Source organism: Dama dama, chromosome X (assembly GCF_033118175.1).
Source record: "Dama dama isolate Ldn47 chromosome X, ASM3311817v1, whole genome shotgun sequence".
NCBI classification, from domain to species: Eukaryota; Metazoa; Chordata; class Mammalia; order Artiodactyla; family Cervidae; genus Dama; species Dama dama.
The window spans coordinates 142,479,533-142,494,806 of NC_083714.1; the positions used below are offsets into that span (position 1 = coordinate 142,479,533).

Genomic DNA, 15,274 nt, shown 5'->3' on the forward strand with positions numbered 1-15,274 from the left:
AAAGAAAACCGTACACCCATTAGCACTCATTCCCAATTCCTCCCTCACCCCAACTATGGCAACCACCAATCTACTTTCTGCCTCTATACATTTACCTATGCTGGACATTTCTATAAATAGAATCAAACAGTCTCCAGCCCTTTGTATCACTTAGCACGTTCTTTTCAAGATTCATCCATCTTGTAGCAGGAATCAGTACTTCATTCTTTTTATGGCTGAATAGATTCCATTATATGGATGGACGACAGTTTTTTTTATCCAGTCATTAGTTGATGGACTTTTGGTTTGTTTCTAAGCCCATTTTATAGAGGAAAAAGAAAGCACTGGTTAACCAGGAATGGTGTGAAATTTTAAGAGTGCATCCACTGATGTACTTCATGTAAAAACTAATCTGAAGTAGGTTTTCAAAGCACATTATTTTTCCTTAGCTTAAAACATGGCATCACCCAGTCCATCAAATGTGAGAGAAATAGGCCACATAAAACCTAGAATTATGCTCATAAAGGAACCTTTAGGAGGATCTATGGAAAGACCCAAAAGTCCATCAACTAATGACTGGATTAAAAAAAAAAAATGTACTCCATCTATACAGTGGAATCTTATTCAGCCATATGAAGAATGAAGTGAGTTAGCCTTATAGACCTAAAGTGATTATTCAAACCCCCTAGCCAATGCAGAGAGTCAATACAGAAATGAAGATCCCCAAGCTTGTCTTCTTCTGTTACACTAGCCACCACCTCCAGATTTGAAACGCCTATCTACGAGAGTGAAGGAAAAATAATGAAATTATTTTTCATTTTATCATTGGGATTTTATCATTGTTTAGTGATATAATTCTCTAGTGGGCACTGCAGTGTTCTGCAGATGATTCCTCTGGTTAATCTAAGCACCAGGCACTCTCCTGGGAATGTAAAATGGGAGGGGTATGAGGACACAGGCCTCGTACCAAATTGACCCAAATTGATTAAAGAGAAACCTTATTTTCCATGTGTTGTGGGAGACTTCCCCCTCCCACTCCACCTCTTATCTACTAGCCATAAGCAAGGATCTAAAGCTCAGACAGCATCTGTTAATAGAAGCCATCTGATGGTGATGAAACGAGTTAGCCCATTAAATGTTAGTCACTCAGTCACGTCCTACTCAGTGCGACCCCGTGGTCTGTAGCCCGCCAGGCTCCTCTGTCCATGGGATTCTCCAGGCAAGAATACTGGAGTAGGTTGCCATGCCCTCCTCCAGGGGATCTTCCTGACCCAGAGATAGAACCCAGGTCTCCCACATTGCAGGCAGATTTTTTACCATCTGAACCATCAGGGAAACCTATGAAGATGAAGTTGAAATTGTGCATGGAAGGCAGAGTCGTCTGGAGAGGTACAGCTGACCAGGCACACACCCAGTGTTGCAAGTGCCAGCAGGGTCTGTTACCTGCAGCCAAAAACCATCCTGATAATATTCTGCACCCAGCCATTGAAGGGCCACAGGAAATCATCACAGTAACTCATCCTAAATGTAAAAGGAATAGCAACGTGTTAAAAGGATGATTCTGGGGCTTCCCTGGTGGTCTAAAGGTTAAGAATTTGCCTGCCAATGCAGGGCACATGGGTTTGATCCCTGGTCTGGGAAGATCCCACATGCCGAGCAGCTAAGCCCGTGTGCCACCAGTCCTGACCCTGAGTGTTGCAACTCCCTAGTCCACGCTCTAGCACCCATGCTCTACAACAAGAGAAGCCTGCAGCTAGAGAGCAGCGCCCACTCGTTGCAACTAGAGAAGGACGGTGCACAGCAACCAAGGCCCAGTGTGGCCATAAATAATCTTCTTTTAAAAAAAGGGTGATTCTGCACAGAGCTCCAAGATAATATCCTTTAATCATCCATCAGGACTCCACTCAACTGTTACGGGTGAAATCATTTCTCACAATTCCTGTGTTATACCACTCCATATGAAGTTTCTGCAGCCCTCGTCACATGTGACAATGTATATGTTAAAGCATGAAGTAAAAGCTTACTATAAACATAAGCCTCATTGCCCAAATAGATGTAGGCTCCCCACAAATAAACTTTTCTTAGAAACTTTATTTTTCAATACCTGCTATGATTTCAGAAAAAAAAATATTAGAATACTTTCCACATGATGCATTGCTTTTGAATTGATTTTGCATACCTTTTACTTGCAGTAAACATAACCTTGTAATGTTTTTAATCTGAAGACATATTAAGTTGGGTTTCCCAGGTGACTCTGTGGTAAAGAATCTGCCTGCCAATGCAGGAGACACAGGAGATGTCAGTTTGACCCCTGGGTCGGGAAGATCCTCTGGAGGAGGAAATGGCAACCCAGGTCAGTATTCCTGCCTGTAAAAAAATTCATAAACAGAGGAGCCTAGTGGGCTACAGTCCATGAGGTCGCAAAGAATCAAATCAGACAGGACTGAGCAGGCATGCACCTTTGAAGTTTCCATGGAGGGGACACCTTTGTCATCCTGAGGACACCATGAGCTGCATCTCAGGTTAGGAAGCACAACGGCCTAATTATAATCTTTAGTTTTGTCAAGCAGATCTGGCATAGTACAAAACCAAATGTCACCCTGTCATGTTTATGGTTTTTAAAAGGTCAAAGACTGCTACCCATCTTTTTCCCTTTAGCAATTTTAAAAAACACGGGCTCCTTTAGAGCAAGCTAATTCTTAGGAGTAACCAAAATCAAAAGGAGACCTTCTGCTCCCTCTTTAGACAGACTCATCTGGGAGAAGCAAGGCAAGGGGTGGGTACTGTTTCTCAGTTCCTCTTTGATTCCTAGCCGCGCCTTTTCCTCGTGAATGACTAGGTACAGCTGATGTTCATTAAGCCTTTCCAGGCTGTGGGCTCCCAGTGGGTTCAGGTGATTTGGGAGGTGATTAGGTCAAGAGGGTGGAGCCTCAGGAATGGGACTATCGGCCTGTAAGAGACCCCCATGCTCTCCCCTTTCACGAGAACAAGCCCAAAGACGCCATCTCTGAGCCAGGGAGCGGGTCCTCCTTACGGACACAGAATCTTCCAGCGCCTTACTCTGACGCTTTCTGGCCTCGGGAACGGTGAGTGATGAATTTCTGTTGTTTATAAGCTACCCAATTGATGGTATTTGTAACAGCATCCCAAACAAACAAAACCACTCAGTTGTTTTTTTTATGGCCAAGAAAGCTGAGGCCCAGAGACATTAAGATTACATAGCAAGTGAAGGGCTGAGACTTGGCTCTAAACCAGCCGTCTGCCCCCAGGACACGGGTTTGTTTTTCCTTTTTTTAAAAAAATTGAGCTTTAATTGGGCTTCCCTACTGGCTCAGATGGTAAAGAATCTGCTTACAATGCAGGAGACCCAGGTTTGATTCCTGGGTGGGGAAGATCCCCTGGAGGAGGGCATGGCAACCCACTCCAGTATTCTTGCCTGGGAAATCCAATGGACAGAGGAGCATGGCGGGGTATAGTCCATAGGGTCACAAAGAGTCGGACACAACTGAAGCGTCTTAGCATGTATGCACACACACACACACGATATGATGTTTTCTTTATCCACTCATTCATGGGCAGGCACAGGTTGTTCTGGGCTGTTATATATAATGCTGCAGTGAACATGGTGGGGTGGGGTGGAGGTATCTTTTCGAGAAAAAGTATTCTTGATCACCACACACAGCCTCAAGCCTATGGTGACAAAAATGATTCATGGTATAACTCCCATAGTTGTTGCAGCGGTGAGGTGTGAAATGTGCAACTCTTCAGTTAAGGAGGAGTAGCTGATGGGGGATAAACTATACTTGTGTCTCATTAAAAAATTGGTAACTGTATATTCAATATATATTAAAAAATACTTAAGTGAATTTGCATTTAACCCATGGATTAACACAACTCTTTTTAAATCAGCATTGCATTTATAGACTGTCCTCCCTAAGGTTATGAGTCCCCTGCAGGTGGGGGCTGGACCTTTTGCATTTTTGTGTTCCCGACAGGATGGAGAGTGTCATAAACATTTCATGAGTGGATGGGAGTCAGGGCACTACTAGGAACACTACTACATTTTCATCTGCAGTCCCAGTTGGCACCCCCACCTTGTTTGCTAATCCTTAGCCTCCAGTGCAGTACTTTGTTCTAATCCTCAATAGCCTATGACGAGAGACGTACCTTAAAAGCCTGGAGAATATCCAAAATGATTTCAAGTTATAAATGGAATCTCCTATCAGAACAGAGTATTGATCCCTGGATCTGGTCAAGTATAATTTAGACACCAAGCAGCTCTAACATCCAATAGGCTGTAGCCTTTTCTCCCCAGCTGGAGGGTGTATCTTGTCATCAGGTTCACAAGACAGTTTATTTTAGAGGTGGTTTTTCTCAAGAAATATTAGAATCCTTTAAAAAGGGGTGCTTCCCCACCTGTGGCTCAATTTTCAGTTTCCAGATACAACACTTGGTTTCTCATAATAATGCCTTAACCTGTACTTACTCAATGGCATTTAGGACCAAAAAACATGCCAACAGTAACTCCTTTCCTCAGCAGATGAAAAGTATGTGCTCAATGACGAAAATGGCTACCTCCAGCAGAAAGACTGTAGCCGATTTCTGTAAAGATTATTTCTGTCTGATGAAGTATAAAATCACTCTTAATAGATTTTCAAAACCTGTTAAGTATCAGTTTTATTTTCTTTGAAAATACACAAATATTTTGAAACATAGTTTAAGGTTGTTGGATTTTTGAAACTCCACACAGACACACCATTCATACCAAATGAATCACTCCAGACTGCTAAGTTCATGTACTAACTTAACTCCACGATATTCAGGATAAATGAGTTAATACTATAAACACTTAAAACAAAAACCACCAACAGTCATATCATGCTGCTTAAGTTGAACAACCAGTGTGTGGGTGACTGATACAAAGAATTTCAGTGGTAAACTTAGAAGTCCCTTAAAAAACAGATGTGAACGGAGAGTGAGCTGATGTAACCATTCTACATTTGGGAAAAATATTCTCCTTGTGAATTCTAGCAATGGATAAAATACCATGTTTTAGAGCAGGACCATCCCTAGCGTTGTGACTTCAGCCAGACCTTCAAGGTTCAGGCGAGGTGGACAAGAGGAAGGCTTTAGGCAGGGGAAGGGATGAACTCCAGAATGGGAGTAAGTTGTCAAATACCAGAACAGTGAAGCCTGCTTACATGGAACACAGTTACATGTCAGAACAATGGGAATTAAAAGGAAAATACTTAAAAAGTTAAGACATATACTCCCAACACACGTGTGCCATCAAGTTGTAGGGGAGTTGAAATTATTCTGGATCAAGGTCCAGTCTGAAAAAAAAAATCACAACAGCAAGAATTTGGAGAGCAAGACACACACGCCTCAGGTTGGCTGAGTACATTGCCAGTGTGTGGCTGTATTTTCTTCAGGGGTCACCACTATATTAGATGGACTTGAGAAATGCTGGTAACTTGTATAAAAAAGCCTAACAGAACACTTTTAAATAAAATATTGGACCAGGTCAAAGCTGAGCATCCCGTGGGCTTTCAGATCTATGCATCAGTATTTAAAACAGGGAGGGAAAAAAAATAAAACAGGGAGGGAAAAGAGCAGCTCTCTTCGTATTTTCAGCAAAGGTCTTTTGCAGAAGTTTAGACTTTTTAGATCAAATACACAGACAATACTGCAGTTAAAGGAAAAACTCGAAGGGCCTACCACTTCTCTACATGGGAAGAAAACTTAAAATGATGTGCCGTCAACTGTAAGGTACAAACAGAACTCAAGAGCACGTGCTGAGTACCCTTTGCTAAGTGGCATAGAAGGTAGGGTGACCCCCTAGACATCCCTGTTACATCAGGAGTGCAATTCAGTTTGGGGAAAATAGTTTAATGTACTTCTCAGAAAAAAAAAATTGTTTCTATTTTCTCATCTCTGACAAAGAAGTGCTTAGGAAGTCCAGCGCCACCAGGCCACCTTCATCCGGTCCCATACGGCCGAGAGCGAATCCAAAGCGGGCCGCACGTCCAGAATGGTGAACTGGTAGTCTTGGTTGACCTCACCGCCATCGTAGTAGTCAATGACATATCTTACTTCCGTCCCGCAACGGTTGATGATCCAGTCATGCCTGTCGAAAGGCAGCTCGTACCTGGAATGAAGACATGCTGGCGGGGGTTACCACGCCTGTGCGATGCTGAGCTGGGGTTTGGGCGGCAAGAAAGCCAGCAGGGGGCTGTGTGGGGAGGCCGGCTCTCGGAGTCCACCTCGGATGAGAGGTGAGACTCCGATAAGCACGGTCCACAGTGCTGCGGGAAGGTAGGGCTGGAAAGCGGGAGGCGCCCCCATCAGCAGACAGCTCATCTGCTACAAGGGAAGAAGGTCAGTGGCAGGAAGCACAGCCAGGCTGGGGAGGTCAGCTCGGCACCTGCAGAAATGCCAGGGAAAGTGAAAGTCGCTCAGTCGTGTCTGATCCTTTGCGACCCCATCGGCTATACAGTCCGTGGAATTCTCCAGGCCAGAATACTGGAGTGGGTAGCCTCTCCCTTCTCCAGGGGATCTTCCCAACCCAGGGATCGAACCCAGGCCTCCCGCATGGCAGGCGGATTCTTTACCACCAGGGAAGCAGGTGGGAGCTGTGAACCCCACAACAGGGAGTGTGGTGTGCATAGGCGGACAGAGCCGGAGTGTGGGAGGAGCGAGGGGACAGTGCAAGAACAGAGAAGGTGACTCCGGTCAGGCCTATGAGAAGTCGATGGGAAGGAACCCCGAGCTGCCCGCCAGCGCCACCTGGAGGGAGCACAAGAGGTCTGCAGCTTGGTTCACAAGACGGCACTGCAGTTCTTCGACTGCCTGGTTTTAATGCCAAGAGCAAGCAGACCGTGACCTCAGGAACAGGACATTTCTGCAGACACTCACCCCATCCAGGAGCGAATTCTTGCCCGTGGCGAATACTCTTTCGCTTTGCCTCCAAACCGGATCAGGGATGGACCACAAGGACACTCACTAGAAATCCCCAAAGAAATATCTATTAAGATAACTCTCTTTCCCTTGAAAAACAGAACGAACGTTGCAGTTTCTCCATGACACACATTTTTCTGTATACATTTTACATAATATTAGAGAAAGGTAACTTTGAAAAACCTCACAGAAATATCCCTATTTGCTTAAAAAAAAATACTGTGCTTTAACTTCTGGATCAAGTGCATGCCACTCCCTCTCCTTCCCTCTGAGTATCTGCTGCTTTTGGCAGGAGTCGGGAGTCAGGGCCTGTCCACATGGTGTACTCGCAGGAAAAAAGGTCAGGTATCAGGCAGGAACTCTCCTCTTGCACAAAGAGCAGCTGGGGTTTTTTTCCAGATGAATGTTAAGAAAACCCTATGCGCCTCTCTCGCTTGAAACCAACAAGCAACCTTCATGAAGAAAGAAAACCGCTGCTCTCCCTAGGAACTAATGTAATCAGTGTTGGACCATCTCTTTAAATAACTGTACACAAGCTGATGGGTGGGGGAACAAGGTCCTGCTGAGACAATCTACTCACTCTCTGGGCAGACCCTGGGCTTGAACTTTCTAGATGCCCTGCCAACCCCCACCCCCAAACTCACGGGGGCCCAGGGTGGGGCAGGGGGAGTCTCCTGGTCATCTGGCATAAGGCACACAGCACTGTCCCCTGCAGGGGGAGTGGAAAATACAAGAGGCCACTTGTCTTGGCAGCTGCTGTCACTGGAAAGACAGGCTTTGGCCTAGACAGGTCTCTTTAATGAACTGGGATGGAGCAAAGCATCCCACGTGTGATGGGCCCCCAGCTAAGGACTAGCCAAGCTCCTTTCATTCTCAGCTTTAACAACAGCACACCTGCAGCATAGGTCTCCACATTAAGTGGATTTTGTCCAAGAAGTTAATCACATTTTGCCATGAATTAAAAACATGAGCCACCAGCCATGATGACATCTGGCTTCGTGGAGACATGCTCCATCCCCTACCCTTCTCCAGGTGGAGCCCTCAAACAGGCACCATTCTGGAAATGCTCACCCCAGATCGACTGAATCAAAAACCCTGGGGGCGGGGCCCAGCGCTCAGTATTCCAACAAACCCCTAGGTGATGCTGAGGCAGCTCAGGTGTGAGGACCAGGGCTCTGAACAGACTGATGGCCCATCGCCACTAACTCACAACTGCATTTAGCTGGTCTCCCAGAGAAAAAGTGTGTAGTTTCTCAGTCATGTCCAACTTTGCAACCTCGTGGACTGCAACCTACCAGGCTCCTCTGACTATGGGATTCTCCAGGCAAGAATACTGGAGTGGGCTGCCAATCCATTCTCCAGGGGATCTTCCTGACACAGGGATCAACCCTGGGTCTTATGCATTGCAGGCAGATTTTTTACCATTTGAGCCACCAGGGAAGCCTCATCTCCCCAAGAAAAATGATCATGTGCAAAGATGCCTCTTGATGTTTACTCCTGATGGGGATTCAATACATGCTGCTGTGTGAACAAAATCTTTCCCAGCTCCCTTGGGGCAGAGAGCATTCTAGAGTTTCTAGCCCCTGTGCTCTGCCTGGAATGGACTGTGATGCTCCTCCTGTTGAGAACTGGGGTCTAAGCCGCTCCCCTTGCATCTGGGCAGGCTTGTGACACCATGGGACTTCCCAGACTCGGTCATCACAGAGATGCAGTGTCCCTGGAGCTTTCTGTAACTCTAGCTCTGGGAACCCAGTCACCATGGTGTGAAGAAGCCAAAGCAGCCACAGTTAGAGGCCATGTGCAGGCGTCCTAGCTGAGAGCTGGCATGGTATCACTTACCAGGGGAGTAAATGGGGCCTTCGAAGGCTTCCAGCCCACAGCTGTCCAGCCATCCCTGACCACTAAGTCTTGGTGGCTGCGACCCCACGCATCAGGGAGCAGAGACCAGCCATCCCTGCTCTGTCCTTTCTGCACTTGGGACTCACTGAACCCACGAGCATAATTTAATAGTTGGCATTTTACATGGCTGAGTGGGGCAGTCTGTCACCAAGTCACTGAGACAGGCCTGCTATCTAAAATGTTTTAATAGAATAGCACAGTGTTGGACTAAAGCTCTTCTGTATTTCTTTCATAGAAAGCAGCTATGAAATCAGGATGATGCTGGAAGAATGGTTTTTTAAGCTCTCGAAAATACTTACGCAGCGTGAAGGGCTTCCCATTTCAAAATCTCCTTCCAAGCTTGCTCATTATTCTGGTTGTGAATCCTAATGATATTATACATGTCTTTCTGACTAATATCCTCATCCTTCCATTTCCACCTAGGAAAGAACATTTGGTAAAACTTGACAAAGATTACTGAGAATGCCATGTATTCATTTCACTATGTCACCAAAAATCCGGTTTATCCAAATATCAAGGATCCCTCGATTTTTCAAGTGACACTTTTTCAATTAGTATCACAAATTCCCCTTTTCTACGTATTTTATGTAGCAGTGGTGCTTAAAAAAACTTACTGGCTGTGATGGGTTAGTTTTATGTGTCAGCTTGATTGGGCCATGGGGTACCCAGATAGTTGGTCAAACATTATTCTAGATGAGATTAACATTTAAATGGGCAGAGAAGGCCCAGCTCTAAAAGCTGAAACAAAACAAAAAGAACAAAAAGGCGGAGCTTCTGCAAGAGGGAACTCCTTCTGCCTGCCTGCCTTCCAACAGGGACATTGGTTTCTCTTCTTGCCTTTGGACCTGAACTGAAATATAGACTCTCCTGGGTCTCCAGCCTGCCGAGCTGATTGTGGAACTTCTCCACCTTCATAACTATGAGTCAGTTCCTTACCATAAATCTCTCTATACATATAGTAAGATATATATATCTTATTAGTTCTGTTTCTCTGGAGAATCCTAATACATTGCACTTATATTCTGGTTAAGTCTGAAAAATCAGTTGGTTAGTATAAAAATTTACTGTACACCTGGGGGATAAAACCTCTAACATTTAATTCTTAGATTAGATTCATCTAAAAATTAAATGTTAAAAAGGGTAGATTCACAAGCAAATTTATAGCCTCAGGAATATGCTCACTCACTCACCCCTTCCTTAACATCGCATTCCAGAACATCTGTTCAGAAGGATAAACCCACTTTTTATCTGAATCTGCCCTCGGAATAGACGATTCCTCTCTCACAGTAGATAGTGGAAACGGCTGGTCGGGGGCTGGTGTTTGATTAGGAGGTGGCATCTATGTAAAATAAGTGGGTTTAAAAAAAAAAAAGGTTGGAAATACAAAGTAGAAACAAGCAACATAATTACTTCCTGGCAAGGAAGGCATCACATACACAGCTCAGTTTCCTTATTAAACCAGCGACATCAGTTTCAGGACTCTCAGTTGTGAAGAGTCAGAGCACAGAAAATCTTTTCTTTGTTGACTTCACATAAATGGTAAATACATGCTACAGTCAAACACTTGGTCTCTTTCTCAAGGATTAGAAAAGAAAAACTAATACCATGATGGGCAGGCACTGCTACAAATTTCTGGAAAATATGGGGCGATAGATGTGTATGTGTATTGATATGTATACCAAACAGAATACCACCACTTTCTTGATAGCATTCTGTCACTGGCGGTCACACGTGGCTGGCACCCAGCTGTGCCCTAAGAGGCACCCCAATCTTGCAGTGTGTCTATGATGTTTCTCCAAACCAGCAACACCTTTCCAAATTCTAGCCATGCTCCTAATAGATCTCCTGCCCACCAAATACTCTACCTCCAAAGCAACATCCTCTGGTGTGGCTGATTCCAGGTAAGTCTGCTCTGGCGCTTAGGGACAGCCCATGGCTTTCCCAGGCGCGCTCTGAAACTACACTTAGTGACACAGTCTAGATTTTTCACTATGGATGGAAAATCAGACTCTCAGTTTTAAAAGGACGGAAGGATCAATCCTAGCAGCCTGTAGTTAGGGAGCCTCTAAGAGCATCCTACATTAAAAACTTCCGGGCGAGGGGCTGGTCGAGGATTACCAGGTTAGAGGGATCCAGGTTCTCCTTGTTCCCAGCCTTGGCGCCGGTTATGGGACACTGCACGTACTCATAGGCACGCTCCTGGTGTGCAGGCATAGAGCTCGTTTTGCTCCCACAGGTTGAGTCCGATGGCTCGGCATTCACTGGACAGCCTGAAGGAGACGAAGGGTGAAAACACCGTCACCACAAAGGCAGGACATCTGGCTCTCAATCTGGGCCCCGAAAAGTCAAATGTCTGACCAGGGATCACCGGCACAGCCAAAGTCAGGATTCTACTGGTCACAGCTACCAAGAGCTAAGCCGGCCGACAATCTAACATCCTACAGACCAGGAAGAGGCTCCATAAATTAACCTTCCCCTCAGAAGAGAAATGGGTACCCATTCTCCTATTGTGTTATTCCCCCAAGAAAAATAAAGCCCCAGAGTCTCAGCATTGGCAAGAGTAGGTACTGCCCACAGCAGGGTGTTAGGAAACGGAGCAGGGAATTGCTATGAGCTGTTACTGAGGTACCTCTGGGGGCAGGGCCCCCCATGAATGGGTCTCCCTGACTTTTCTATTCCCCAGTTCCAGACAAGACCCAACTCCCACCAGGGCACAGGAGGCCAGGCTTTCATTATGGACGTCTTCTCTCAGGGACTGGGAACAGGAGATAAAAATGAGCAGAGGAGCCGTCCAAAAGGGTCGTGGAGAAGATTCAGGATGCTGCTGTGCTTGTGTCCTGCTCTAGGACGAAAACTAGACCACTTGGCTGAGGCGCGATTCGCTGTCAGGGGATAGCAAGTTCATCAAGCAAAGTCACCCACTAAAGAAAACGTCCCCCAGTCCACATGGGATCCAGATGCCACTTCGAGAACAGCAGCAGGTGGGGGAGTCAATGCCCAAGGATCCCGGGTGCAGTTGGAAACAAGTGTGCGGGCCGGGAAGGCGGTATAGACACAGGAGGTGGGCAGGCAAGGGGAGAGCTATGGCCCAGGAAGACACAGCTGGTGTAAAGGAACCCTTATCTTAGACAGCAGCAGTGAACACCAAGGAGACACTGAACTCTGGGTGCCCTACACGCAAAAGGTCCTCTGAGAGGACCCTGCAGAGCTATCTACTGAGGAGTGGAGGGAGACTTGTTCCACCCCTCTCCTCGCCAGTCTCTTCTGGCGCACTGGTCCCAACTGGTGTTGGAAAGAAAATCCTGTTTACGTTTTTCATATCAGAGAACCAGTAGCCCCTTCAGTCTCCTACAGATACCCATCTTCTTTCCTAATGCAAATTCATCTGACAGCTCTCCTAGGAACACAGCGAATGAAATCAGACCCTAGACAGGACTGTGTGGCTTTCTGGGGATGCTCAGAACAGACACACACCTGCTTCTTCCAAGTCTGCCTCCATTCTGCCTGTAAGGAGAAGCCCTAGAGCTCTGGACTGGTCCTTATTCAAGGCCCCAGAATTTTCGCTGGCTTTGCCACTTACTAGCTGTGTGACTTGTAAGTTTCCTTAACTACGAAACAAGGGGTGTCGGGGAGGGGGGGACGTACCATGCAGGATTTTGAGGATGAGAATGTAAACTCCACTAGGCAAAGGATTTTTGTCTGTTTTAGACACTGCTGTTCTCTCAGTGGAAAAAAACACAAAACCACTCAGTGCTTGGCACAGGGTGGGCAGGGAGCAAATTCTTGTGGGCCCATCAAAGGGATGAACAGCTATAACACAGGAAGTGTCAGCACTAGGTAAGCATGCTAACTGCTTCCTGCCCTCATGTCTGGAAACAAGAAGTCACACATCTGGTGGATTCAGGACATACTTTTACAAAGACAATCTAAAGCAGCAGGTGGACCAATGAAAAAGGAAAGCATTTCAAGTCTCACTTTTGCACTAAAAAAATGAACAGCAAGTCCATCAGACAATGACTTATTTTTTACACAGAGAGTAATCCACCAGAGGGAGGAGTAAAGCTGTCTGGATAAAGAAAGACAACGTGATCTAGACCAAAGCTGCTCAGCCTGGGCACTCTCGACATCCGGGGCCAGGTGACTGTCTGTTGCAGGGTCTGCACTGTATATTGTAAGATATTTAGCAGCACTCCTGTCTTCTCATTAGATGCATCCTCCCCTCTGAGTTACAACGTGCAGAAAGGCCTCCAGGCATTGCCAAGTGTCCTCTGGGCTGAGGGGGGCTTGCCTCCCCAGCTTAAAAACCCACTAAAGTAGACAATAGCAAATTGGTGGAGTGGGGGCTGATGTATGGAGCAATCCCTCCTCGCTTATGCATGATCTCAGTCATGACCATAACCCTGGGCAATACTATATCCTCAGCTTACAGGTGATGATGGGTTGAGACTTAAGAGAAGTAATTTGTCTACAGTCACATACCCTGTAAGTAACAACAGAAGGACCAAACCCAGGTCACCCCACTCCCAGGCCTTAGGAGCCTCACCAGCATGCTATACCGCCTCCTCAGAGTTCTTTTTGAGAATTCTCTTTTTATCTTCTAGATAAATGGTCCATTACCTTTCACTTTCCCTTCATGCATTGGGCATCCAGACGTTGGGGCTGCTGTCTGATCTGAAGCAGCAGGGGTAGAGGTCTGAACTGAAGCAGCAGGGGTGGATGCAGACAAGCCCATGGTGGGACTCGCAGTGTTGAATCCAAGCGATTCTAAATTCACACGGGCCAAACCAGAGAGATGAGTGCTTGATGCCTGGGTTCCCCCTACTCTCTTAGTATTCTTAATCTGGCCAACCCTTGTTTTTCCTTCTTGTCACCTTTATAGAAATGTACTGGGCAGGGGCTCCACTTCGCCCTCCACTTTGATGAGGGACAGCTTTAAGAGATCACCCCCTTTGGGACATACTAGTGTGAAATCTACACCTTTTGGGGGACGTTTCTAAGGGTGTGCGGACTTGGCGGGTGAAGTGAGGCGGTCCCTGAGAAAGCATGTCATAGCGTGGGGGCTGTAGGCTGGGGTTGGAGGAAAGAGGGTCCCGAGGTGTGGTGATCCGATGAGAGAGGAAGCCCACCGAGTCCAGGCTAGACCCGCGGCACTAGGGGTAGGCAAGGGGCTGGGGGGCTGGGAAGAGTATGGCGCAGAAAAGAGACGCGAAGAAGGAAGGAAAGGTCAGCGGAGGGCACAGCGCGGCCGCAGTCTTCCTCGCACGGTCCCCGCGCGTGGCACTGTCGAGTCCCGGGATCCCAGACACCGCCCCCGGCCTCTGCTTCAGCCAGCCTGCCCCTCCGCACCTGACTCCTGTACCCGGCTGCCGGTCCCGCCTCTAACCGCCAACTCCGGCACGGAGTGGCAGCAAACCGCCGCCACCACCTTCCCCTCCCCTCGTTCGGTCACCGCTGTTGCCCGGGTCACCGCCGGCTCTCGTTCACGCCGCTACTTCCTCTTCCGAAGGCAGGACTTCCGGGCACGTGGGAGGCGGGCGCACCGGCAGAAGGGGGAGGGTTTCTGTCCATCACGATAGAGTAGGCCCCGCCCCTCCGGTCCTCCTCGGCCTATAAAGGTAAAGCCCTTCTCTGGCCCCGCCCCTCCTGGCGGAGCCGACAGAGCCCCCTCGGCTTGAACAGAGACTTTCCGTAGGGCGAGGCGCTTTAAGCTGCGGAGGCGTTGCATTGGAAGAGTTTTAAAATTTCTACCTTTTAAGTTGTATCCCGTCAGTTTTAATTATAGTAATGACTCAAGAAACATCAGTAGGTATGCAGAGCTGTGGCCGAATCTGGAGGTCCAGAAATGAACAAAAGTTCTCGGCTCCGCAGGTCTTCTTAATAGGTTGTGTGGATTTCAGTTCAGTTCAGTCGCTCAGTCGTGTCCGATTCTTTGCGACCCAATGGACTGCAGCACGCCAGGCCTCCCTGTCCATCACCAACTCGCAGAGTTTACCCAAACTCATGTCCATTGAGTCGGTGATGCCATCCAACCATCTGTGTGGATTTGAAGGTCTGTATTTTCGCTTGCCTCTAACAGAAAGTATTTTTTACCATCAGGAGGGCAGGCGACAAATCCTGGTAGTGTTAGCTATATGTGGCACTGATAGCAATTGCAGAGAAATTATGTTACATATGATTGTTATTTCTGTCTCAAAATACTACTATTCATTACTACTTTAAAATTAAAGTAAGTTTATCTTGTTATTTAAAATGTAAATAAAAAGCTTATGTCTTTCTGTATCCCCTTAGTGCATCTCTGAAGTCTCTTTCTGGGAATTGCCCCGTGCCTAAGAGAACTGCTTCAGGCAAAATCATATTCCCTCTCTGGGGATAGGCTGCAGCGCACCTAAGCCCAGGCCCCTAGCCTCAAGGGGGACAACTCAGAAGGCCATCGCAGCTT

General features: G+C 46.9%; 1 protein-coding gene across 2 annotated transcripts; it reads right to left on the reverse strand.

The window, feature by feature from the left end:
- Window positions 1–4,638: 4,638 nt before the first annotated feature.
- Window positions 4,639–14,341, reverse strand: LOC133051659 (holocytochrome c-type synthase). Of its 2 annotated transcripts, none has more exons than XM_061136243.1 (7): window positions 14,182–14,341; window positions 13,453–13,599; window positions 10,954–11,105; window positions 10,077–10,174; window positions 9,135–9,254; window positions 6,895–6,981; window positions 4,639–6,127 (listed from the first exon to the last, which is right to left on the reverse strand). In XM_061136243.1, exons 2-7 carry the CDS (start codon window positions 13,565–13,567, stop codon window positions 5,929–5,931), a joined length of 771 nt encoding a protein of 256 aa, XP_060992226.1. In that variant the 5' UTR covers window positions 13,568–13,599; window positions 14,182–14,341; the 3' UTR covers window positions 4,639–5,928. The 2 variants fall into 2 exon arrangements, with proteins under 2 accessions (XP_060992226.1, XP_060992225.1); XM_061136242.1 differs by having other exon boundaries at window positions 10,026–10,174.
- Window positions 14,342–15,274: the final 933 nt, after the last annotated feature.